The sequence below is a fragment of the Columba livia genome, chromosome 10 (genome assembly GCF_036013475.1).
Source record: "Columba livia isolate bColLiv1 breed racing homer chromosome 10, bColLiv1.pat.W.v2, whole genome shotgun sequence".
Lineage (NCBI taxonomy): Eukaryota > Metazoa > Chordata > Aves > Columbiformes > Columbidae > Columba > Columba livia.
The window spans coordinates 12,153,438-12,180,352 of record NC_088611.1 but is presented as its reverse complement, the minus strand read 5'-3'; the positions used below and the strand labels follow the sequence as shown (position 1 = coordinate 12,180,352).

Genomic DNA, 26,915 nt, shown 5'->3' with positions numbered 1-26,915 from the left:
GTGCAAGGATGAGATCCACTTGGGCATTGATCCAGGCACTGACCTGCTCAGTGCACCAACTGTGTGTGCCCAGGGCTCTCTGACATTAAACACTTATTCCCCGAAGCACCAGTGGGAGCTGATGCTTAGATGGTCCCTCAGAGCAAACTTTCTGAATCACTCTGGAGGGCTTGGATGCCTGAACTCCAGCTCCCACTCACCAAAGCACACTCTGAAACTTGCTCAGGCTTAAACACCCCCCAACCCCCTTCTAATTCATGCTTCTCTTTTGAAGCCTCAGGTCTAGGAATCAGGGTCTTAAGTAGGAACATCAGCTTTCATCACAATATTTTTAGCCCTTGGAGAAAGGCTTGAAACTGCGAAACACAAGTTCAAAGAAAATTCCTGCATTCACTTCAGAACATTTCTGATCTCATGTCAGCCTCGTGACTTTTTGCCATGCTTCAACAACAGGGACTACTAAGTCTATGATGTCAATTTTTTTTCAGAAAAAAACTGCTTTGAAGATGCATATTTATTGGATACCAATATTAATTAATCAGTAGATTTAATACAAAACAATATTTAATTCAGGCACACTAACTCTTAATTCATATTAATTTATACTTGGCTGAAATGGAACGTTTAACTGATTCTTCCAAGCATTTCAAACACTGTCCTAGAAAAGGGAGATCTGCGGTCACGCTTGTAAGACTCACATCTATGGTGTGAGATATTTTTAGCTTCCCAGTAACTCTGGGAACTGTGTGTGTGAAGGGAGCGAAGGGAAGATCCTGTGATGAGCAGCCAGGACAGGCTGTGCTGGTCCCTGGCAGTGGCAGCACCTTCAGGCAGTTTCCTTCAGGCGCTGTGGATTCCAGGGTGAATCATTTGGTGTAAGGACATGTGGTACGCTCTGGGAATTTTCTGGTATTAATCAAGTCCCATTTTCACATTCTTCTGTACTTATCCTCCTTGAGATCCTAATTACTAACAGGTTATTTCAGCTACATAATTGCATCAGTTTTACAGTACATCTGTGAATGTATATAAGCAAATCAATACTTCCTCCTTTTTAATGAACAACTGTGGTTGTACACAACTACCTTAAAGTACAAACATCTATTTTCCATGTATCTTAACCTAGTATTCATAATTCATATATTCTCCATGAAGTAAAACCAGGCATAAATTGAGTCCCTAAGTTGAAACATGTCATTTGAAGCTTGCAAACAGTTACCCTGTTTTTCCTTTTCGTATACCAAGAGACCAGTGGCAGAGTCTTTGAGCCTATGCTTGAAGGTGGGGCTATTACCACCAGACTGTAAAACTCCTCACTGCAAGTTAGAATCTGGAGATACAATTAAAACCAGTTATGTTACCATAAGTTTCTCAACAAACAGCCATATCTCAGCAAAGCCATGGTAACTTCCTCCATGTGCACTCTCTGCATTCTCCAAGTACAATGTGCAAGTGTATTGAGTCAAAATAATCCTGGAAGTGATGACTTTGACACACTGGGGAAATAAACACCAAAGTTTTAACTTGAATTTGTTACCCCAACTGTCTATGCAGTGACTAACTAATAGTTTTCATAGAATCATAGAATGGCTTGGGTTGGAAGAGACCTTAAAGGCCATCTGGTTCCAACACCGCTGCCATGGGAAAATAATTGAAGAGTTCTGAATATGATGATACTTATTGCAACAGTAATTAAAATGGAAAATACTTTCCTTTCTGAGAAGTTATCTGAGGGTTCAAAACCTCAGAAATTCCATCCTCATTTCTGACTGCCTTTGTAGCCTGGAGAAACTTTTGGGTGCCCGACCCACCCTCTGTTTGGAAATGCTGCTTCTGGGAACACTCTTATACTCGGGTTACTTCTGGGACCCGGCCGCAGGCATCCCTTCTCTCCCGAACTCAGCCTGCAAAGCCTGTCTATGGCCAATGACTTCTGCATCCTTTGGTGATGGGTTTTGTCACCTTTTGAGGAAGAATCCCAGGTCACCCTCTCTGCCCACTGGTGTCCTGCAAAGGCAGCAGGCACAGAGGCAGCAGGTGCAAGGATCTGTGAGGAGTGTGGGTGTGTGGGGGTTTCTCCCAGGGATTTTGGAGGGTTGCTGCAGAGCCAGCCCTGGCAGCAGCCCCTGCGACAGGTAAAACCACCTCAAGCCGGCTCTGAGGTTCCCACCTATAACCAGCACAGAAAACAAAGCTGGCAGATGTATCATTTTTTTTTAAGTCAAATGAAATGATGTGGCAATCTGCCCCTGATCAGGGTGGCACCTGCTACTCCCATGAAGGAATGGTAGTGAGTCCTTATATTTAAACTCTCTGTATACACAGATATGTCTCACCCCAACAGTGTTATCCTGAGTAGGCAGACTGGAGTACTGAGTCAGAGCTCAGATTTGCTCGTTAGTGACACAAGTCAAAACACTCTTCAGAATGCTTTCCCTGTGTTGTAAAACAGCACAGGTGTGAATCATGGGGTTCTGGTGAGGAGACAGGAGTGTGAAGTGAGGGGAGTATCTAAGGCAGAAAGCAGGAAATTGATGAGCATTTTCTCTCTACACAAGATTTCTGGCTACGCTGGGTTTCTTTCCCTCCTATCCCCTGTGCAGTCACACTTAAATTACAGTGAGAGCAACAGTGGTTTACATCCTTTTCACACTAAATAAGTGACCACACAAAGGACAAAGTCATGGAGGACATGGCCCATGGGAAAATTTATCAGAAGTAATAGTTTTTTCTGAGACTGAAAGATTGCTATTTATGTTCAGCACTGAGATGGTCTGAGAGTTAACACTTTGATTTAATGACTCCCAGACTTGTTAGGAGTGTCTACATTTCTCAGCTTGTTTCTGCTCTATGGAACCAGCATTAGTGTCCCAGAACATGGGGGCTGGTTATGAGCTTTGGGTCCCAGAGTTATCTGCTTTTTAGCTATCACATTATCGCTCTTCTGCAAGCCATCTTTCTCAGGTATAAATAATGTGTACTCGACAACTGTACTATCTTTGGTTAAAACCAGCAATAATGTGTCAGGTTAGATTACGTATGTCAACAGATCCTTACTGGGTAATGGTTTAGTGTTTATTATATATCCCCAAATATATTTTCTGAAAACATTTTTAATGTTATTTAATTTCACACTGTGAAAATTCAGGCTTCAACATGAACGTCAGGCACACAGCACAGAAATCCCTAAATAAATAGTCTTTTGGGGGCAGTTCTGTTAGAAATACATTTTTCAGGAGCTGGTGCCATTTGTTGAAGCTTGCCCTGGACTGTCAGCATACCTTTCAATCAAAGCAACAGCTGCCAGACTGATATAGTCCTGCACCAGAATGAGAACCCTTCAGAGTCTTATCTCAGAAGAGTCTGAAGCTGCTGATACCAAACCACTAAAAATGGCAGCAGAAACAGTAATTTGGGGCTAATCTAATATCACGGGCTGAAGGGAAGCCACAGTCCACCCCACCCTACATTCCTTGAACACCCAAATCTCCCTCTGAGAGTCTTAGGTATACAAACAATAAATGCTTTCTCTATCTGTAAACTGAGTCACATTTCTACACCCCTCCGTCCCCCTTTTAAGGAATATCATTAATTGCTGTTAGAAATAGTCAAATATTACAATAAGCTGCCATTGAATACAGAATTAATGGATAGAACCATTTAATAATTGGAATTTTAAGCAACTGCTCTGTTATGGATGCTTCCTATTCATCATGAAAGTGTAGGCATAGCTTGTTTATAGGGTATATGATGGCAGATGTAACTATGGCTCAAGAAGAATTTAACAATTGAAGTCTGTTTTCTGAAAAGATTCCTATTTTGTCTTGGACTTCTCATGATTTTCATTGTTTCAAGGTAACTGATTTATGTGAAGTAAAATCCCACAGGGTATTTTTTTTAATTAAGAAATTAATATTTTGTATAATAATTTTTCAATCACTTCATGCTGCTGCCATAACTCTACTGGTTTCAACTCTATTAGAATTGGTTAACTAATCTGTTCTAGCATGACCAAAAAAAAATCTAGCGTAGACATGGTGTATACTTTAATATAGGCTCGGCTGGTTGCATTAAAAGTGATGCTGCCCTAATCTTTGCCTTGAATAGTTCAGCCTATATTAATATATGGAGTGCCTTGTCAACCCCTCTTTAAAATGTGTCATAATAAATTTTTAGTATTCTCTATCTAAATCTTAGTCTAGACAATGGCATCGTGAAGCTACCACAAACTTCCATCTGTACGTAACAGTGAGGAGAAGCAGTAAAGTAACCTGGAGCTGAAGATTTTAATTGTCTGGGTTTATTGTGCCCCCAGGGAAGCGGCCTGCCCTTGTGGTTAAGTCACTTGATGGCCTAAAAGGTTGGGGTTCCACACCTGGCTTGGCCACGAAGTTGGGTAAATTAAGCTTCTGTGCATGGGTTCCCTGATGACAATGACAATACAACCCCTCTTGACTAAGTTCTTCTGTATGTTTTTGAATATCTCTACTGCATATTTTTTTGAGACAGGCGCTATTGTCAATGGGGGATTCAATTTCTGTGAGGGTCCCTAGGCATTAAAGTAATAATATAAAACAAAAGACTCAGAGCCTTGGATCTCATGTAACTCTCCTACTGTGGGTGAGAGGTTAAGTGGGGCAGAAGGTGCCTACCTTCTCCAGGATGAGCACAAAAAATATTAGTCCTGTCTGATTACAATGTGTGAAATAAGCCCACTGAAGCCAATGCGAGCCCCTACCTTAATGGGCAGCCTCATTTTGTTTCTGGTGAGCTGCTTAAATAAACCTTTTGGTTCTACCATGATAGTTGAATAAGTAAATAACCTTTCTGATGCTCAAGTGGCATTAATACAAAGCCCCAGTTTCTTAGCACATCCTCCAGGCATGAGCCGTTCTGATGATGTGAGAAAGCCAAAAATGGAAAGAGCAAATGTTCTTTATCCTAATGCAACAGTTGTTGGAAATAACAAGCCAGTTGTAAAACTGTCAAATATTTGATGTTTATGTAAAACAGTGTTATTTGCCTTCTCTTGCTAAAGTCTGTTCCGTTGCATTCATGTCACTCAACTAATTTTTTCATTTACTGCTGGTAGTAGTAACACAAAATCAATTTTAGTAGGTTCTTGCTATTACTGGTATTTTATCATTTTCCTTAGGCTTTCTGCCTCCTACCACTGGAAAAAAGTGTCAGTATGACTTCATACTGGCTGCAGCAGGGAAGATTTGTAGGAGCTGAAAATATTCCATGAAGGCATTGCTATGTGAACCACTACTTATAGAAAATATTACAACTTTTTTTTAAATAAGGATTTCAGACTTGGGCTGTGAGTTTCAGAACTGATAGCAGACGCTGTAACAGAGACCTATGAAACCCTCACAACTGACAACTTCTGATGCCCGTTTGATATACTTAGATAAACAGGAATGGAAGTGCTCCAGACCATTCTGATACTGCATCCTGAGCAGCATCCTCGGTTTGGTTTTTATGCAATAGTTGTGCTCTCACTGCGTCTTGGGGCCCAAACCTGGTCCCATCCAGAGGAGCAATAAAGACAACAGATGGGGGAGCAGACCACAGAAAATCATGCAGTATCACATCAGGCCATGAAAGAAACTGGTCCTGATTCAGTGCAAATATAAGAAAGTAAGACCCCACTAAGTCTGTACCCAGCCCTATTGTCAGAAATCTTTTAACTGCGCCAGTGCAAGTTGAACACCTTTTAATGTGGAAAGAACTTTTGTTCTATGGGCTTGAACAAAAATACTTTATAGCGTGAACAAGACATCTGGCTGTTGTGCTGCTTCTGCGTATTAGATCAGCCATTTGTTTGCTCACATGCATTTTGCAGGAGAAAGAACAGAAATAACACTTGCCCTGACTGCTTATTATAAAAACCATTTAAAAATTATGAGTACATCTTACTGAAACTCCTATCTAGCTAAGTAAAAATAATTCATGCAGCTAAAATGGAAACCTTGGAAAGACTACAACTTTTATGTAGTGCAGTTTGACTCTAACCACCTGTTGCAAAGATTCAAAATAGTTTCCAGTGTCTTTCCATATCCCAGGGCTCTGTGAAAGAGGTCTCTAAAAGGGGCATTCAAAACAATAACACTCCCCACCTGGAAAGGAAAGTTAGTGTCAGCCCTTACAGAGGCCGAGCAGCTGCTAATGTGAAATTCTTCCTTCACTGATAGGGGGAAAATGGCCATTTCGATTTATAACTGAAATCTTTGCTTTAAGTATGTGAAGTGAGAAAGCCTGCCCTGGCACCTGTTAAAATGTATCAGGCATCACTTTGCTTCATTGAACCTATTGGCCTTTACAGGCTAATAACTGATTATATGGGTAGAAAACGGCCACTACAGGAACATCTGTTTACCAAGAAAACTTTCAGTTCCATCTTGGAGAAGAATCAACTTTTCCTTTCTCCTTCCAACTTCCCTCACATCCCCTGCAGCTGTTCTCCTGTGAAACAATACATCAATTCAGACCTACCCCAAAAGAAGAGCTCACAACCAAAAATTACATTGCTCCTTGCTGGTGTGCAGCACATAGGAACTGGCTTTTACATAAACGAGGACGTATCTACTTGGCCTCATGCACTTGTGCTGTTGGATTCCCAAGTGATTGAGACAAAGATAAATGTGTTTGGGAATAAAAGGTTTTACCCCATTCTATCTAAATTCCTACACAATGTTATCATCATGGAAGCTGAACAGCCAGACAAATAGCAGTGATGTGTAGCCATCGTCTCTGGAAAATATTCTGAATAAACTTAAAACTTCAGTTGACTGCTTTCTAATTTCTTTGTCATTGAAAGTTTTTTCATTTACACTAAGCTAACCTGCCTTAAGCTAACTGCAGTAATGTTCTGCTTTGAGTTCACTAGTCCATAGCAATCCGATTCTCCGATTTTGAGAAAATTCATCTGTTACTGTTCAAAAACAAAGTTAACTCCAAAGGTGATCGTACAGAGAAATTAATTAGATATGCATATAATATAATGCACAATGCCCTAAAGTAAACTGATTTATTTAAGGGCAATCGTAAATAAAGTTAGGCAAATATTTCAGCCAAAAGTTCAATTTAAGATGCAACTGCAACTGTGTTCTCCTTTCAGCAGAACATCAGCTGCCTTTAACTAATTTGTCTGCAGCAATATTACCTGTGAAAATGTTCACTTGTATCAGGTACTTGACCACTGACTTACTTGCAGTACTTGTCTTTATGCATATTAGTGTATCCCCTTACATGTTGTGCTGATGTCTTCAGTTAAAAAACTCCCAATTCTTACCCTTTTGCGTTAATTTGTTCAACTTCTGTTAATCTCTTCTTTAATATTACAGAACTTCCTATAAATAACTATTATTACTTAGTGTACCCTTGACTTCCAGGCTTAAATTGAAGATGCATTTTCCAGTTTTGCAGGGAGGACTAGAAGTACTTTAATTGTGTGCAGTGAAAGATACATCTATTCTTTGTCACTAACTTCCATACTTTACAAAAAACAAGTACTTTCTAGAGAAATTGCTTGTTGAGGTTCTAAAGGAACTACAAAAATCTTGCTTTGTGCTTTCATTTTTAAAAAGGCATGTTCTGGAGATATGCATGGTTTATTTTCTTCCCCTTTCCTTACATGTTTACTTGCAATTTTTTCCTCTAACTGTACAATAAAGCAGTAATGTAAAACAATATATCTGAATATACATAGCTTTTATCACAAGGTGTGTAAGTGTATAAAGTTATATTAGGCCTGTCTGGGAAGTCTTTAAATGTCTGTCTAATGTTTTCCCCTAGGTGGCTCCTCCTTTTGCTTTATATTTTCTTACATGTAAAGCTGTTCCAAGTACCAAACTCCTAACAAAACGGAATCATGTTTTATTATTTTTCTAATTTTCCACTAAACGTTACCTATTTGTTTGCTGCTCGCCTACAGCTTTTTCCTTCTTCAGAACTGCAGTTTGACTCAGGCCCTCAGCCCTCTCAGAGTAGGTGGTCTGTAACATTAAACCATCAAGCAATCAGTTTTATGCTTGCCTTTCTTTTCACAAACAACAGTAGGAAATCCTCTGTCTGACACAGCAAAGGATAAAGCAAAACAAAACTCAGGCCTATTTGTGATTCAGAGACATGCTTAGTGCTCTTAATGCCCCAAATGCTACGTGGTTTTGATATAATAGTATACTTTAATCCAAAGGCTATTTAAATGATAGGGAAAGTAATGGCTTGGAGAGAACAATGATAAACTGTAGCTGTAGCATTGACCTTGATCTAGAATTTGTTGAGTTTGTTCATCTAACCAAAAAGAAATTACCTGTGGAGCTGAACTAAAAATTTATGGAATAAATTTAGTTACATCATAGCACAAAAAAATTAAACTCAGAAGTAGTTTTAAATAACTTGGACACTGGACAATAATGCAAAGTATGTCTGTCTAAATCGCAAGGAGTGGTAGAAGTCAACATGCTCCAGTCTCAGTCACGCCAGGTTCCAAGCCTGTATCTAGTCTACAATTAATGGTAGAAACTGCAACAAAATAAGGAAAATGAGTACACTGTAACAAAAATAATGGGAATATTCTGAAAAGGAGAAAACCCCCCACAACTCTTCTCCATTTTCAAACAGAAAGCTAATGTTGCATTTCATTTTCTTAAAAAGAAAATATCTAGTAATCCATAACAATAACCACAGATGTGAGGGTTCACTATCTTGTGTCAAAAATGTAGCTTGTCAGGAGAATAAAAGCAGCTGGTGGTCTGGATGTTACTAACTGAGGAAAATAAGTGTCAAGCAGTTTACAACAACTGAGTTGCTATGAAGTGGGAGGCTCAACTAAAAATCTGCTGTTATTTTCCATAAATTTTTTTTCAGGTGTCAAATACCACAATTTGGATTCTTCAGTGAGCAGTTACGGTTTTACATACTTGAAGGAAACATAAAATGAACTTGTATCTCTCATAGATCTGTGGATATGCCATTTGTGGACTATTTTCACGTGCTTACAAACTAGTACCCAAGACCCCAGTTTTTCTTCTTCTAATGCGTATATTTCACGCAGATGAGTAGTCCCTCTGGCTTCAGTAAAACAAATCCCATACTTAAGCATTACCATGAATGTTTTACATGTTCAGGCTTTTTCTCCCCTGTAGTTGACAGCTTATGGTAACACTTTCATTGAGGCAGATCATACTACAGGATGCCATGGAACTTAAAGTAATAGTTGCAATGCATAATTCTAGACTTACTTTTTATTGTTAGATAAGAAAAGATGTTACAAATGTGGCCATCAGTTCTCAAACTCAGCAAAATCTTCACCACTGACTTTAGCTGGACAAGACTTCTGCCCTAGCAGATATCAGGTTAATGGGACACTCTGCTCATTACTGCAGGGCAGGATTTGTCTTTCTGGTTTTAGCAGCTTTTAAAATACTGTCCAAATATCCCTGGCCACTTGCTTACTCAATTTTCTTTGGGAAAGGGCTCGCATGGTTTGAAATGCTGTGGTTTGTGGTTAACAATTAATTTATTAGCACATGAATGACAGATAAAAACAGACATTTATTCTTTTAGCATGTTTGACTTATATGTGTATTTCCATAGCCCTTTTTTCCCTGCAAAAGATGATGTACATCATCTGATTGCCTGAGAATGTGAATTAACTTGGTGTGATTATTAGTCTGGTGGCAAAAAGTGGTCAAGACCTTTCCCAAGACCTCCATTTATAGCCTAAATTTGCATTCTTCTACAAGGATAAGTAAATTCTACCATGGTTTATCGCTTCATTGACAATTCACTTCAATTAAGCAGCCATGATAATGGCATTTCTTACTGAAACTGCAGGAAAACACTTTCTAAGCATTTAAAAGCTTCTGGGCTTTTTCTTTCCCAGAGGTTTTCTAAAGGAGAGGAATGAAATGGTTGTAATCAGACACAAACAAGTAGTACAGGCCAGACTCCTCAATCCTTGTTCATACTGAACAAAACCTCAGGCGATGGACTAAACCAAGAAAAAGCAAATTATTTTTAGGGTAAGTTATTATTTAGGATAAAAGGGAGAGAGTTAGTGACAAATGTATCATCTTAGTTCTGGACTGAGGGGTTTTGGTTCTTTTGTTCTATAGATGTATAAAAATTGTAAGTGTTCAAAAGCAAGCATGAAGTCTAGGGCAGGACTCTACCGGGGCACCTCTCAAATCCGGCAGACTCGGGTGTGCTCCTTTCCCCAACTCCTCGGTTTGCGCTCAAAATGCATCTCATCCCAAAAGAAACTTCCGAGCATCTTCTCAGCCCCAACTCCTCCCTATTTCTGCCTGAGATACGTTACTAAAATGTTTCTCGTTAATCTAATGAGTTCGGGTGTCTGAGGAAGAACCAGAGCAGAAGGGGTAGGCAATGAACTGCAATGCACAGTGTCAGCCCAGTGAAAGTAGCCTTTAATGGTCTATAAAGCTTGGGGATTTGCTAGACCCAGCCAGAGGCTAATATATTATCTGTCGCTCTCTCTGACACCCTTGCTCATTCCTGTGTTTATTACTTGCTTCTAAAGTCAGCTGCTCTGCAAGCCTGCAAATGCTTTCCGCAATGAGATATCCACAGAGTGGGCAAACTTGCTCTTTGATAAACTTAAGACGGAAGAATGAGAGAGAACATTTTAATTAGCAGCAGGGGGTAAAACTGGCTGAAACTGGGGGAAAAGGTTTGTAATAGAAACAGTCAGCAACTCCCCTGCTGCAGAGGAAACTTTGCCTACAAAGCTTTTAAGAGGAAAGAGGGAAGCCAAAGTGAAGGGAAAACAATGAAAGGTTATATATTTTTTTTTAAAAAAAGCATCGGTATGTACTGGCTCCTTCAGATACAGGAAGGAATTGGAGAGCTGGCTGTGTGAACTCTTAAATTAAAACAAGAGTTGCTAGCAGGACACTTATGAACTGTAACTGCATCTGAAGACAGTTCATTGCTTTATGTTCCAAATTGTTTGACGCTTACCACTGCTAAAGGCAGGCTGCGAGCGGCCAGCTTTTCTTCAGCTTACAGCGTGAAAGGTGCCAAAACTTCTACTCTGAAATGAGCTGGGGATTCTTGACAAACTAGCAGGAAAAGGCAAGTATTGATAGCAGAGAAAATGGGAAAATGCAAAGGGGAAAATTACATCAATTCAAATTGTATTGCAAGCCTGTGGTTAAGACAACTGCCTCAACTCAAGGAAGGAATCTAACCTGGTCCAAGCCAGGGATGGTGCCCCTGAGAAGAGCAGCTCCCAGGGCCTTCTGGTGTGCCAACACACTCGTTATTTTAGCAACATTTCATATTGTGACATTACCTGGGGGGGGTTGTTCATATTTGGGATGAACTAAGCTTTAAAGAGTTTGATACACAGTTTTTTCAAAGAACATGAAATAATTTAAGAGTCCTTCCTAAGTACAGATGTGAGGTTTCTTTACAACTTACAATATATGAATGTTAGCCGTGATTCTGAATGAACTACAAGGGAGACATAAATAAATATGCAGTCAGTGGGGTCTCTCATTAAATATTTATTTTTTGTTTCTTTGCAAGAAATTTGCATTAGAAAAAAGCACTGTACAGAAAGCGGGTTACTTGTTCTTAGGTTTTGGCAAATGATTATAAACTTCCATGCATAATACAGATTTGCACACCTACATATGTTCATCAAACATCTATTAAAAAAAAAAAAGGCTTAAAAGTTTGTGTGAGAACTGTGGATAAAAGGAGTAACTGTAAAAATGTAAGGAAACTTGAGCGGTGTGCGCCCCAGCAGCCTCTGGTCAGCAGCCAGGCTGCTCTGCACCGGGTTCTGGTTGACACCCGTGCCCTTGTCCATATCGAGTTCAACAGGCTGGACTGCATCTTCACGTGGAACAACGTGCCACCTGCTTACAGATCAATCCCACCTTTGTCTTTTACACTAAGTACTACTTTCCATCAGCAGCATTAGGCTGCTGCACAGACTCAGCATTAAGGGAAGAAAAAATGTCCTTTTTTGCTAGAGGGGAAAAACAATTAGCAAGAAAACAAGAGTGCATCCACATGCCACACAGGAAGAATAAGTTAAACTGCCAATTGGTCTGTGTTTGCAGATCAGGTTAGATACTCTCATCTAGGTGTTCCTGCTCCGGCAGGGGGATTGGACTGGATGATCTTTGGAGGTCTCTTCCAATCCCTGACATTCTGTGATTCTGTGAATTACATGGGACCTGGTTTGAGCCAACAGTCTGTGTTTGGTTCACATGTGGTATGGCCACAGGAGTCTTTTCTTTCTCACCATGACCTTCTCCTTGTCAAACCATAATGTATCTCCTCCAAAAGCATACTCTCAGAAATATTATAAGGCCTAAAACCCCCACATTTTCAGCAACAAAATATTTCCTGGATTATCTGTAATATTCTTGTTTGTTTGTGATATGGCTTTGTATTGATAAACAGAGCTTGAAGTAGCAAAATTAAAACAATCACCCTATTCACCTAACTCGTGAAAGCTTTACCCAGAGCCTGTTAGTATTTACAGTCACATTTTGGTTTTAGGAAGATTGTTAGAAGAAAGAAGATTTTGTTGTTGTTTTGTTTAGAAATCAAGTTAGAGAAAAGCACTTTGGAGAATGTTGCAAGGGTGGGGATCAGATGATCTCTTTGTGTGTTTCTTTAGGAGAAAAGAAGTTATGCAATTCCAAGCAGCCACGTGGTATGGCAGCTGCTAAAGTTACTGCTAATTTTTATTAGAGCTGGCCAGAGCCAGAAAAAGGTCTGCTTTATAAGCAAGACCTTTTAAGAAATAAACTAAATCTTCCTGAGCTGGGAGGCCTGCAGAACTGAGAGAAGGAGGAAAAACAGCACTAAAGAGTTCTCTTTTTTTTCTTTCCCCTCCCTCCTCAAATGATTCAGGAAACATTTTCACTCTCCCTTCCTGTTGCTGGTTTCTTTCTCATATTCATCCCATCAATCAAACACATATCTAATAGTTACTAGTTTTCAGCTCAAATTCCTGCTCGACCCCCTGGCCCAAAGGGCTATTCACATCCACAATGTGTATGTGCTTTTATTCACCCGAGGAAGCGGCACAGCCCTGGGCTCTGCAGCCTTGGGCTGAGCCTCTGTGAGCAGGGACGTGGGACTGGATCGTCTCCAGAGGTTCGCAGAATGGTCAGGGTTGCAAGGGACCTCTGGAGATCAGCTAGTCCAACCATGTCCTCTCCAACCTCAGCCATTTGGTGAGCCTGTGAAACATTTAATGATTCTACTGCAGTTGTTAAACCTGAAGATGGGATTTCCAAACTACCAGTACCCTTGTGATAGTTTACAGGACTGAATGTCTTTGAAAATCTGTGCATAAATTAAACTGGATCCTGAGTCAAGCTTGATCACCAAAGCTGTTACGTGCTCTCAGCGTTGCTCATGTTTACGCACTTAAGGGTTATGTGGGTGATGGCAAAAATAAAGCACAAGGGCAGGTACTTCCAGATCAAAGTCACTATGCTAAAGAGACCAGTCATGACTCTTCATATGTTGTCTACTCTCAGTTTAAACAGGATTAGTTCTGTACTGCTGTTAAATGGAGCATATAGTTAAGCTGCGGATACTATACAGGGGTTATGGATGATAACTGCGTCAGTGTAAAAGGGTATGTAAGAGCAGCCTGCTGCAGGGTATACTATCCCTGAGATCCACAGGTAAAGTCCTACAATAGAGGCTATATAAATGAATGAATTTATTTTTAAAGATTATTTTAACACCAGGTTTCAGTGGACTATTAAAAAGGGGCTTGTACCAAAAAAAGGATATTGTTTTCCATATTCTGACTCTTCTTCCACCTGTTTCACACAACTGAGGTACATTTAATGCATAATTTCAGTTGCAGATAAGATGTGCTATTTAGGAAGTGTGTGGCCCAGAGCTCAGTAATCACCTAGTCCTGCACAAAAGGAATGTCTCCTGTCGTGTACACACGGATGAGATGTCTTCACCATCTGGTGATCTACCCACATAGCCTGTTAGTACCGCTCCTCCTTCCACTCTTAACAAATACTCAACTTGCCTTTTTTTGATGTATTATTTCTGCACTCAGTCTTTAAAACTCACCTTCTACCTTCAGAGTTTTCCCTTTACAATTTTAAGAATTTACAGACAGAAGTTTCTTTAAAAATGGTACAGCATTATATGAGAGCTAACAGAATATAAATTTACTTTGCATGCTAAAATGTCTGATAAAGTCTTAAAAGCAGCAACTCAAATACTATCCTCATTTAAAAGGCCCAGTGTTGAAGCGAGAAATTCTCAACTACTATTACTGTCAGCCGAGTACATTTGTGTTTATGAGAGTCTAAAAACTTTACAAGTGCTGTTGTTGCATTTTAAAGTGGAACGTAAAAGAGTAAATTGTTTTAAAATTTATCAAAACCATGTGTAAAGAAGTAGTCAGCATTGTTGGAATTAATTTCACAATGCTGATAAGTTGTCACCTCTTGGTTTTTAAAGCAAAGAGCTGCAGTTGATTGTAAATGGCTTCCAATTGTTCACAGTATAAATAATGAACCAAATAGGCAAAGGAAAAAGTGTTACGTATAAGAGAGAATATTAATCTAATGTTATTATTGTTATACAATTCAATATAGTAAATTTGATCAACTTCTAGTCAATTACCCTCATTTTCTATGTATTCCTGTTGGTAATGTTTCATGTCTTATATAAACTAACATTTAGCAATTTTGAAAAAAGAAACAAAGCCCCATACCCCATATTGGATTTTATTTTGTTTACTGTCAAGCAGTAAGACTTTATTTGACTTAAATGCTACGAATATAATTACTCAGAAGTGACTTTGCATTATATTTATTACTAGAATAGATTCCAGGATTTCAGTTCAGTTTCTGTATTTTGTATGTGGAAAAAGAAGGCAGCGCACGGCACTCATAGCAACCAGGTCTGTGTGCCACCCTCTTGCTCTGAAGAAAATTCCCATGACCAGAACAAACCAGGTTTGAGCTGCAGGATCAGGATCCAAGATCCCCAGGAAGATCTTGGTCACCCTCACACATTCAGTACTTTTCACATTTTCTGGACAGATTCCATTTTTAATTCCAAATGAAAAGTTATGCAAATTTTACTCAAGTGCATTCTGAATAGCTTTGGTCTGAGCTTGCTTTTTAGTCAGTTATTTTGCACTTCATGCATATCTTTTAGTACAATTGACATGGTAATGTACTGCGTATGTGCTAAATTAAGGATGATTGTGTCTGATTGCCCAATATTATGATACAAACAAAATGTGTGAAAATAATTGATAGGACATACTGTGTTTTTTCTCTAAAAAGACTCAACACATTCAAAAAATCTAAAAATAAAATCTAACAGTTAATCGTAATGGTTTGGCTTCAAATATGGAAAACTGAATAGAGGTTGATTTAAAATGCAAGGAACTGTACCACATGTGAAAAGAAGATTAAATCGTCCCATTGTTACATGCTCTATATGCATCCTTTAAAAGAGTATTTGTTGGATTCTGACATGTTTCTTTCTGCTTAGCTACAGAGGATATGAAACAGCTATTTTTTACTTCTCTGAAAGAGTAATAATTAATAACACCAAAATCTAGGTTTCTCAGGTGGTTTGTATGCTCTCTTCAACACAAGCTCTTTCGCAAATGTACCTGTAGCACCTTTAAAGAAAAACGGCATTCCTCCTAATTGCAGCAGCAGCAATTATTTTCTCTGATTTGTGCACAATAGTCACAGCCCCATCTCAACAGCACCAAAGGTTTTACAGGACAGATTTTTACGTTTGCTAAAGACTGGTACCGGGTTGTTTTCAACCACACTGTGTTAGCAAGGACAGCAAGATGCAGAGCAAGTGCAGGGGGAGAAGGGACACAGACACCATAATCCCATTAGAGCATTGTTACACATAGAGTTTAGATAGCTTTTTTGGCTAATTTAATTACCTCTTTTTCATTCAGCATGCCCTTGAGAGCAATATTCTGAGCTTCCACAGATTCAAAATGCCCACATTATGCTTGAGGTCAACATGCTGTGGACTTATATTAAAAAGAAGAAAGAATAACATGGTGTAGAAATTTGAGGGGAACTCATGCTGGACCTTTCCAAAAGTTGCAGCATGAAATGTGCTTATAACTTGAGCTCTGCAGTCTACCTACCCATAATACTAGAAACAACATTGCTTTCTTTGTTTGCAACACTTACATTTTCATCCCATCCAACTTCTTTTTTCTTTTTTTGTTTGTGAGAAGGACAATAGAACAGTATTTAGTGTAAAAATCCAATTGTACATCTTTGGTTTGTTCTCTTTTCGCCGTCTGTCTCGTCCCCTTGTTTCCCCACCTCCCTGCTACAGCTTAGACTGTAGCGCTGGTATGAAATCAGGCAAATACATTTATACGAGGAAAAAATGGAGTGATAACCAAAGCCGTCTGTTTTCATTTACATTTTGCTCTTACGGTTTTTATTAATCCCTTTCGACCAATCTGTGACATCTATGTTTTAGCACAGGCACAACGCTGCTTTGTAAGATACCATTAAGAGATACAGATAAAGGGCTTGGAAAGTTTTCTAGGAGTATAAACTCTAAAAAAGCTGACTCTGCTTTAGCGGCACTCACTGCCCCGTTGTGTTTGCTCTCCACAAATACTCTAATGTGCTTGCGTGTCCTGGCAGGAGCTTTGACAGCCAATTTTAAGTCACTGTCTGAAAAAGTTTTCTTCTAGAAAATTAATTCCTCAGTGTATGTAGCTGCACAGTAAATCTTGTTTGCAGAGCTGAACTCTTCCATTCATGACAACGAAAAAAACTGTGTTTAACCTATATGCTTGTTGGAGTTCAGCTAGTGCTTGCACCAAGTTTCCTGCAAGTAGCTTATAGGCTTAGGTTTATCCTACTAAAGCTGGCATAAATTAAAAAGTCCCCACCAGCAAATGAGACGTTGGAGGCTGTGTTCAGTTAATAATTTTATTTACTGATTATCTGTGGAAGTCTCCTGTGAGCTGTCTGTGAGTGCTGATAAGTGGAACAGGGCGCACAGGGCAGGGACAACTGCATTCTCACAAGAAAACCAGACTGGCAAACACTGAACCCTTTCAGCCCGGAGGCTCAGTCTTGTGGAAAAGCCAGACCCCATCACGCACCGGCACACCACATGGAATGTCTTTTCATTCATCCATTTGCTGAACTTCAAAGCCATCCTTGCCTCAGCAGCAGATCTTAGCACGTGTGTGTCACCGACAGGAAAGGTAAGCCATGCGCCTGCCAGAGCATCCTTGCTTGCCGTTCCTTCACGCTGACGTACCTTGTCTGGGCTGATTTGACTTTTCAGAGGCCACGTTGTTAACACAGCTACCGAATTAATTTTGCTGAAAGCCACCCAGCCACCTCATGTGAGCACAAAGTGGCTCTGCCAAAACAGCACATTTACTACAGGCTGAACAGGGAACATGCAGCAAATAGCAGATTTTGTTTGTACACGTACAGTAGATTTGCTAAAAAGTTTCATTGTTCTTACATGTAATCTGTAAAGAAATCCACATAATAGAAAAGCAGCCTAAAATTCGTAGCAAATGAGCGTGCTTTGGGGAAAATCAATCAAATGCACTAAGACATGTTTTCAACTCCTAAACTAATGATCCTTCCTGTGAGCAGCACGAAACACCAGGCAAGTCCCAGGTGGCATAAATCCTCAAGGTTTCATTGGAGCTGTGACAGTTTATACTACCTCAACAGTACCCTAATTGTGCTTAGAACTTTTTACGGTGGCAAGCAGTCAACGTTTCAAAAGCCTCCTTCTTTCTAAGCAGTCCCGAAGCCAAACAAACAAGTTTGCTAGTTAGTGAGAAGAGAATGCCATATTTAATGTATAATCTTTCAGAGCTGATGTGCTTAAAAATAAAAACTCTGAAAATCTAATTTTGTCTTAAGAAATGCCAAGCAGCTGTGTAGAGGAGGCATTCATGGCTGGGACTTGAACTAACTTCTGTTAAGAGAGGAAATTAGGACCATTTTGTTACCCTGACAAAAAATGAAAACAGTAATTCCTTTGCATCAAAATCAATAGTTTCAGCATGTTTTTAACATGGCAGTTTGCTATGGAACATCTTAACAATTACTCAGTAAATCACCAGTACTGCATTAAATCAGCTGCTTGCTTTGAATAGGTAAGTACAGAGCTGCATGAAAAACGTAGTCAAAACAGAGAAAATCTCATAGTATCATTACTTCCTCACTTCTAAAGTAATTGTGAAATAGCTACAAACTGATACAGGTAAAAGCATTGGTTTACAAAGAGCAGTTACTAATGGACCATGATCCAAGTCTTTAAACCTAAGCTGACAAGAACTTCTAGAAGTGATTTCCATGTACACCTCAGATTACCCATTTGCAAAATAAGGGTAATATTAAACAGTGAGTAGAAATTATTAAGCAGTTAAGAACCACAATTTGGTCCTCATAATTCTATGTAAGCACTAAATATCATTATTATTTAACAGATTCTATAAGACAAAATACAAGGGAAGAGGATATTCCTCTCTGTTTCTGTTCCATGCTGCTTTGAAGACCGAGTAGCACAGACCACACAACATCCATCTTGATGTATGTCATTTAGCAGTAGAAACATGCACTTCACAGTGGCATTACTTCTGTCAGTGACACACAAAGGGCCAAAAAATTGCTTTTACAGAAGATTCAAGACAATTCTTGAACCTGATGAACTTCTTTGCATTTAACCCTCTAAAAGATGTAGAACAGGCAATCCCAATTACATAAGGAAAATATGTTTACAAATTATCTCTGACATAATTAAGAATTTATCTCGTATCAGATTCTCAGGGGATAGAATCTGCAAGCAAATATGAATATAACAACGCACATGCTATCGGCTAGAAATAGTACTGTGTATGTGTCTAATCCCTGCTCAGTAATTAGGAATGTTGTGACAGTTCTGAAAATGAGACATGGCACCCTTGTATGTGCTCCAGAACACATCCACCAGAAGATTCACAACAAAGGAACATTTTCCAAAAGGAAATAACATAATTTATGGCTTACTCCGTTGTAAATGCTCTGTGATGGATGCTGGAATTAATTTTGGAGATGTTACGCTCAGCAGCTTATATTGGAATAAGAGTTCTTCATGAAAGAGTCTATTTTAAATCATGCTGGTGATGCATAAAACCTTAATATTGAACAAACAAGTCAAAGAAGTTCAAGATAGTAACAACTATCTAGAACTGAACTTCACTATCTTTCCTTACCATCTTTCACACTTTTGAAAGTAAATGTGACGCGCTAGGATGCTCTGCTCTCTATGCCAAGTTCCATCTGAGTCCTCCAGCTGTGTCCTGCCCATTACAGCTAAACCTGTAAATGATTTTTCAGCCAAACAGTGAAACTGAAACTTTAGCAGTGTGAAAGTCATAAAAAATATTGCCTTTAGGGGGACACTATCACTGGACATTACCTTATTTTCACCTAGATCATTTAAAGGATATTTCAGTTGTCTAAGATAACTGGATATTAGTATTATAAAGCTTACTTAGATGCCTTGATGCAGGAGGTATCCCCTTTTTTTCCTTAACCCCAACTAGGGTTAGATATAATGCACTAAACAGAAATTGCACAAAATACAGAATGAAACAGTTGCTTTCAGGAGCTGATAGCCACACCACATGTATTTTGAGGGCTCTGTATTACAGCTCTCAAGTCCAGTTCTGTGAACTGGATGCCTGTAGTGGCAGGGGTGCATTAAATGAATTAATTCTATCTATTAAAAACAAAAGTCCAGTTAGCACAGTTGGAGATGACTCCACTGCAGGGATCAAACCGCACTAGCTGGGCACCATTCACAGACGTGCTTCAACAAGACACTCCTAATGGGAACCCAGAAGCTGATATGAAGGCATCTGAAGTTAACTACTGAGAAACAGTGTGCAGAATTTTCACCAGCATTATGTATATATTAGGAGGCAAGAAGAGTGAATATGAAAATGAATTTGTGGTCAGAACAACAAGAGCTGTCAATACATGGCACTCAGGTGGGTTCCTGCCGCCCTTGGCGTGTTATAAACACAACAAATTGCTCTCTGGGGTTTTCTCTTATGAGAAGATATAACTTGGGCCTGTGGAAAAGATCCTGCCCAAATGCTGCTCACACAGGCATCGCTCGGGAAGGACACACGGCCAAGAGCTACAGCAGGACAGCTCGCCCAGCCTGTCCTCTGTGTTCTTCTCAGCTTTGCACTGTGTGTCCAGCGTAACTATTTAGTTGCTTAGCCCCGCCTGTGCTAACTTGGCAAATGCTAAATGCGTGGAGGAACGGAGCAGTAGGGAAGGAGTAAAAAACAAAGTAGGAAAAAAGGGTGACTTCTGCAGACTAACACCGCGCAACTGCAGTTACAGACTGAGTTACGGTGCTTATGCTCAAGGAGACTGGACCGAGCTCGCACAGAGAGACAGGGACATTCCTAACTTCGGGGTATTTAATTTTTCCAAAGTTTTGGTTTTCGTACAGTTGTATGGTTTGTATGACTATGTACTGCTTCAGAAACGGATGTCAGCTTTTCAAGTATGCTTTGGGGAAGTACACACTTCTGGGAAGATTTTCAGTTCAAACAAAATTGCATAGTTCTCACAAAGTTGTCCAGACCTTTTCTGAATTACGTTACATCATATACATAGTTTAAGCAACTCTGGATCATTTCACAGCTCAGACGCTTATCTTTTTTTAGTTCTGCTACCGTAGCTTCATTCTTTCCCAAATGAAAAAACTTAATTAATATTTTATATCCTTACTAAATTGTGAATACAGTTTACCATAACAGTACAGAAAATAGCAAATACACATAGTCCCCTGCCAACAGAAAATCCTTAACAGCTGTTTATTGCTCATTTGCAAAACATAAGAGCAATGGAATTCCATTACTTAGAGAAACTGGCTGTTCCATGATATCCTTGGCAACAAACACCGCACTTATCTTTTTGAACAATAGACTCTCAAAGTTTCTCCAGCCTACAAACTAAAACAGTGAAGAACACTTTTTCTTAACTGTAAAATGCTAAACAATGGGAACTCATTCACAATCAGCTTCATTTTGTTTCATGAAAACCTTTTTCTCTCTCTTCCCCCCAAAAGTAAGTTTGCTCACTGCAAATTGCAAGAAACGTTCCAAGCAACCATCTCTTTCACAGGAAGGACTTTTTACTGAGGTCAAGACTTTGGCAAAATGAGAAGAAATTCAGCCTGCAATGTAAGTAATTTAAGAGCTTACAAACAGCATTGAGGGAGTTACTTAGATTTGTAATAAACCATACAGAAATTGCAGAGCAGAATTTCTTCTAACTCTTCAATACTTGGTCTTAAATACCAAAGAAAATAAAATCATAGTTTACACCACAGATATTTCGCATATGGTTCTAACTAAATAACTTACAAGTTTCCAATAGCTTTAAGAAGAAATATCTACAGCATACCAGATAGATGCTAGCTCCTCAGAAAGTCAGGACATGCACATACCATCCATAATCTGGTTTCTATATTTAGGTAAGAACTATACCTAAAGCCATGAAGGTCAGCACTGAATCAAGTCAAGCATATTTTAACAGACATGTCTTCCAGACAGTGTTTACCACGGTACATTTCTCCTAAAGCCACACTAAACATCATGCCATTTGAAGACCTGAGATGGAACTCGCACTATTAAAAGAGACGGGCTTGTGTATTCACATACCTCAATAATCCTGTCATGAATTTGTAGCCCTCCTTCCTTAGCAGCAGGCCCTGTGTCAACTATTTTCGATACAAAAATTCCTTCACTAGATGAGCCATCTTGATTGTCCTTTAAGGATGAAAAGAAAAATATGTTATTGTGTCTTGAACTAACTCTGATTTCCCTTCGGCTAAAACTTGTCCATGTGACAACAGTGCATGTAATTTGAAAGAAATATTCTTATTGATGTCTTGATATGGAATTACTTTGTGCTAATGAGAACACCTGATACTCCCATTTTGAAAGATTAAACAACCAGGAATGGGCTTCCATTATGTACATTAATTGCATGATAATAATCTTCCTCTGACTTAGGCCAGCTCAGTAGTAATTGTCATTACAATTATTCTTAGTGTAAAATCCAGTGAGACAGCAGTCTGCTTGCACATCAAACATAAGACAACAGTGCATTTTTATTTTCAGTTGCACAGCTCTTTCTCTGGAGGCTTAAAGATAAAACAAAGAAAAACAACTTATACCTAATAAGGTATTTTCATATTCCTGTGTATAGTGTCACCAGCTCCTACCAGTGCAGAACAATGTCTCAGAAAATTGAAAAACTCTGACTATAAAGAAAGAATAACTTTCAAGTGAATTTACTACGAATAAATCATGATTAATGTCAGATTTCTGATCAGCCAAGAAGTAGTTCCGAATACTTTCTAAATTACTAGGACAAGTTATAATCCACTCCTTGATCTAATTAAAGTCATATGTAGCAGCTCTGGCCAACAGGCACCCAGAAAAAATACATTAGTGAGTATATGGTGCAGGAAACATCTGCTGAAATCAGAGAATTCAGAAGTAGGTTGTTTAAGTCACATCCCTTCACCTGCACAGAGGGCTGGAAAGGAGAGTAAATAACGTTTTCTCAATGAACTGTAAAGGGCCTAAAGCTGTGGGCACTGAACTCCTGCAACATCTTCAAAGCAGGATGGTCTGAGAAAGAGAGACCAGGCATTTCACCATTTTGGGAGTGACACTGCACCAATGTTATCATCACTAGCTGTGAAGGTGTGGAAGAATAAACACGTTGTGAGAGAAAAGACAGTGTGGTTAATAGCCATCTGATACAAATCTGACTAAGACTTGCTCTGAAAGAATCCCAAGAGAAGCAAATGCTTGTCAGCATTTTTCCTCTAAGTGTTGACCTAAATGCTTTTCCCAACTGGAAAGGGCAAACATATTTTAACAATTAACATACCATGCATGGTCGGCCACCAATAATATTAAATCCAAGAGAGCCAGAGTCACGATGAAGGACAAGAGTCAGTGCTTTAGTTTCTTCACCCTACAAAGAACAGATAAACATGTTCAAAACATTTGTGAGCACTGATAGGTAGGATAGATAATATTTCTATCCAGGTTTGTAGGGTCGACTTCTTACTTTTTTCCCCCCCTGTAGCTCAGAGAAGAATGTTTAGAACAACTTTGGAAGCCAACAGCTTCCACACTCCAGTTGCCCCGCCGCTCCCCAGCAGTGCTGCTCCATGAAACCCGCCCTCTAAGATTTATGTGTATTTTTTATTGAGATCTACACTGAGACACTTAGCAGCAACTGAAGGTATTTATATGTAATACTGGTTCCTGCAACTACTTGACCTAGTCATACATGACGCGTTATATAAAATACTCCATGTTTCCCGTATTCAAATTCTTGACTTTTCCAGTGCTTGAGGGTGACTGAATCTTGAGGCCGCATTTTAATGTGGCTTCTCTCTAGTGCTAGCTACATGACATTGTTTTAGATGGTATCAAACATTAAGTGTAATACAACAGAAACTATCTGGTGAGTTTTATAAAATAGCTTTAAACAAAACTGCTACAAATTTTGCCAAAGGCCTAGGATGCCAACTGCTACGCACAGCTCCTGCCATGAGTATTTTTTTTCTTTAAAATTTTAACACTAGCAAACCAGAAATCTTCCGTCATTGAAAATCATTATATTAATTCCCTAAAATAGTAATACCTGCAGTGAGCAGTTATCTGATTGGACAAAAAATGTACAACCAAGATAGACTGGAGGGACCTGTAGTATCTGGAGGACTGCGTGAACATGATCTGTTATCCTGTCCTGTTACCCCAGCTTCTTCCTAACTACAGATACAAACTCATACTTAGGCCTATCAACTTTCGTTAAGACAGAAGTGCATGGACTGTGAAAGACAAATAAATCCTCACAATGTACTTACTTCAATCTCAGTCAAGTGGCTGTTATTTACAGCACACAACTACAAAACTACAACAGGCAACAGCAGAACACTACAAAAGGCCATTTGAATAACAATTCTTTTTTCCGAAATCAGAATAGGAACAGTACATTGTAGATCTACAGATATACATGAACCTTGCTACCTCCAAGATCTTTTTCTTTGCTTTATCCAATGGGTGAAAAAGTTAGGAACACAAAAAAGTTTGAGGAAGTTATCTTACACGTCTGGTTTTCATAACCAATTAATGACAAAAATTACAACAGTTACACTGTAATTTCACACAGATGTTTTTAGTTTGTGCATTTTTCTGCTAACATGTCAATTTGAAGTCGTCAATCAAATATTAATGTCTATTAAACTCATAAAAAATGTCAAAGTAATCCTGGATTACTGAGTTACTCTTACAGATTTGGGGACGATAACAAAGCCCAGTCCCCTGCCAGTGTATACTGGCAGAGCTCCACTGGCCACACGCTCGGAGCTCCACCACAGGGGACCTGCGCCAACATCCTCCACCTGAAGATTTGGTTTACTATTTTTGTATTGGTTTGCGATCATTATGTTTCCTGCAGGTCAAATAATAAATAGACTTGGACCTGACACAGAGAAATATGAAAAAAACTCTGACTGATTTTATTTGAATTTGCTACGCTCAGCATCAGGGAGAATCAGGTCCCCAGAACAGGACTGGAAACTGAAGTAAAGGGTATTTCCCTGCAAGTCTTCAGACCCAGACCTCAGACAGGATTTCAAGGAACAAATTTACAGTCCTTTGAGATCACTTTCAGGGACTGATAACTCAGGATTTGAAAGACAAGGACATGCACGTGACACTGTTTACTTCCACTATTATGCCTTTTTAAGAAGGAAAATCAATTAGAACAATCAAGAAACAATTACGATGTTGCTCTCAAGACACTTTTAGTAATTAAAGTTGAATGTTTTCATTAAAGCCTCCTTACGTGGGTATGATTTGATGCTTTTATACACAGCAGAATGAGTATTAAAGCAAGTGGGTTTGAATGAGTCAGAGTTGTGGGGAAAGAAAACAAACAAACACACAAAAAACCCAAACAAACAAACAAACCCAAACCAACCAACCAAAACCAAAACAAAAACCCTACTGCAGGGTTTTTTTTAGATATTCCTGAAAAACATCCAGGGGGGGTTTCCAGAAACTTTCCCAATTTTGCAGACAGTTCTGATGGATTTCTATACTCGTCTCCATCTTCTCTGGGGAAGCAGAGATGTGTTACAGAGCACAACTTGCACATCACCACATAGGGCAAACCCACCATCTCTGCTGAACTGCTCCGGCACCAGGCAGACAGCAGCGCCTTGGCTTTAACACTTGGTTACTTTCGCAGATTCACATCTCAAGACTTAACAATTTCTTTAACAACCTTCTTTGCTTCATAAGGAAGTCACGGTGCAAATGATTTTTCCAGGGCTCTGTGTTTCTTTCCCCCTCTAACAAGTCTCACGTTCTAGCAAAAGAATCATTAAACGGTGAGGTAACTGTGGAAATGTGGTGGCCAGCATCCATCCCTGCCCCGTCATCTGCTTCGGCGGACCTGATGGTTACTGGCGTGTTGTATTCCCACAGCTGAACAGAACTCTTAAACATAATTCTTGAAATTACTGTACTTCCCAGCTGAGTAATGTGGAGCTAATAGGCTGTCTTTCCCTTTAGTTATTGGAAGACTCTGATGTCTTTGGTAGTGCTGTGGCTAAGGTCCATCTTCGTTACTGGAAGCACTTCAGCTCCTTGTTTACTTGTAAAGGGGCTGCCAGGACCAGCCTGGTGGATCTTGCTTGGGGACAGCCTGAGAAAAAAATACCATCTTGCTTCAAGGGACTCCATCTGTGTTTTATACAATTAGAACTTGTGTTACCACCTCCACAGGGGTATTAAATCAGAGGTCCTAAATACCAGATCATAAACCGGTTCCTGTATGTCTTATACATTTACTGGGAGTCTGTCCCTGCTTTTGGTGGTCAGGAGAGCAGAAGGGCTTCCACCGCTGGCTGCTGCCAGTACCATGAATTGCTTCTGATTCTCCCTTACTCATTTCTTCCCAAAGGACTTTGACAGCTGTGTACATAAAGGAACGACCAGATCAGCTTATCAATAGGTGTGAACAGTGGTATGTTTCAGCAAGGATTAAGCATTGTTTGAACAGTATGAGGTTTTTCTTGATTATTTGGACTTTGATGTTTCAGGATTGATTGTCTGATCAAAGGAAATACTAATTTTGAATAAGACACACCACCTTCCCTACCACTCCCTCCTCAAACGCACCCACAATAAGCCTCACCTCTCCCATCATGGAATAAATAGCCACTCCGAATAAACCTTCAAACTTGCCTTTCGGAATAGGCACAGATCAGGCATCCAGTAAATACACAGGAAGATTCCTCAGTAAACAGAGGACGGGAAAGAATACACATGGAAAACAACTGGAATCACTTAAGGCACATCTATCTGTTTAAGGGACTTCTAACTGTGAGATATTTACAGGTGACCATGTGTATAACATATATAAATTTATGTATGCCTTCTCTCAACATAGTTATGGTAATGTTATAAAACTCACTTCAGATATGGGAGATCAAAGAACACAAAGTATCATGAAGGAAGTCTATGCTAAGTCAAACCTGGATCTGGGTCTCCAAAGTTCCTGAAAAAGTTTGCCCCAACCAAAAGACCATGAATTTGGGTCTTTCATGAATGGCCTAATGTTCCTCAATATCATATTTCCCGTCTAACTAAGCATTTAAACAGAACAGTAAGTGGGTATTTCTTCTGTTTTGACTAAAGCATATGTCATCTGATTTATTCTAGATTGGTTCTACATCTGTAGCAACAAGCAATCATTAGGCAGAGATGTCAGAAGACCCTTTTTTTAATCTGCAGA

At 39.4% G+C, this 26,915-nt stretch overlaps 1 protein-coding gene across 1 annotated transcript in view; it reads right to left on the bottom strand.

Annotated features, from left to right (window-relative positions):
* The window catches only part of PDZRN3 (PDZ domain containing ring finger 3), a 140,779-nt gene that overhangs the window by 110,587 nt on the left and 3,277 nt on the right, over nt 1-26,915 (bottom strand). The window contains exons 2-3 of the mRNA XM_065075354.1: nt 22,989-23,075; nt 21,746-21,853 (exon numbers count right to left, since the gene is read on the bottom strand). Coding sequence (XP_064931426.1) covers nt 21,746-21,853; nt 22,989-23,075 — 195 coding nt within the window. The remainder of the gene's footprint in view (nt 1-21,745; nt 21,854-22,988; nt 23,076-26,915) is intronic.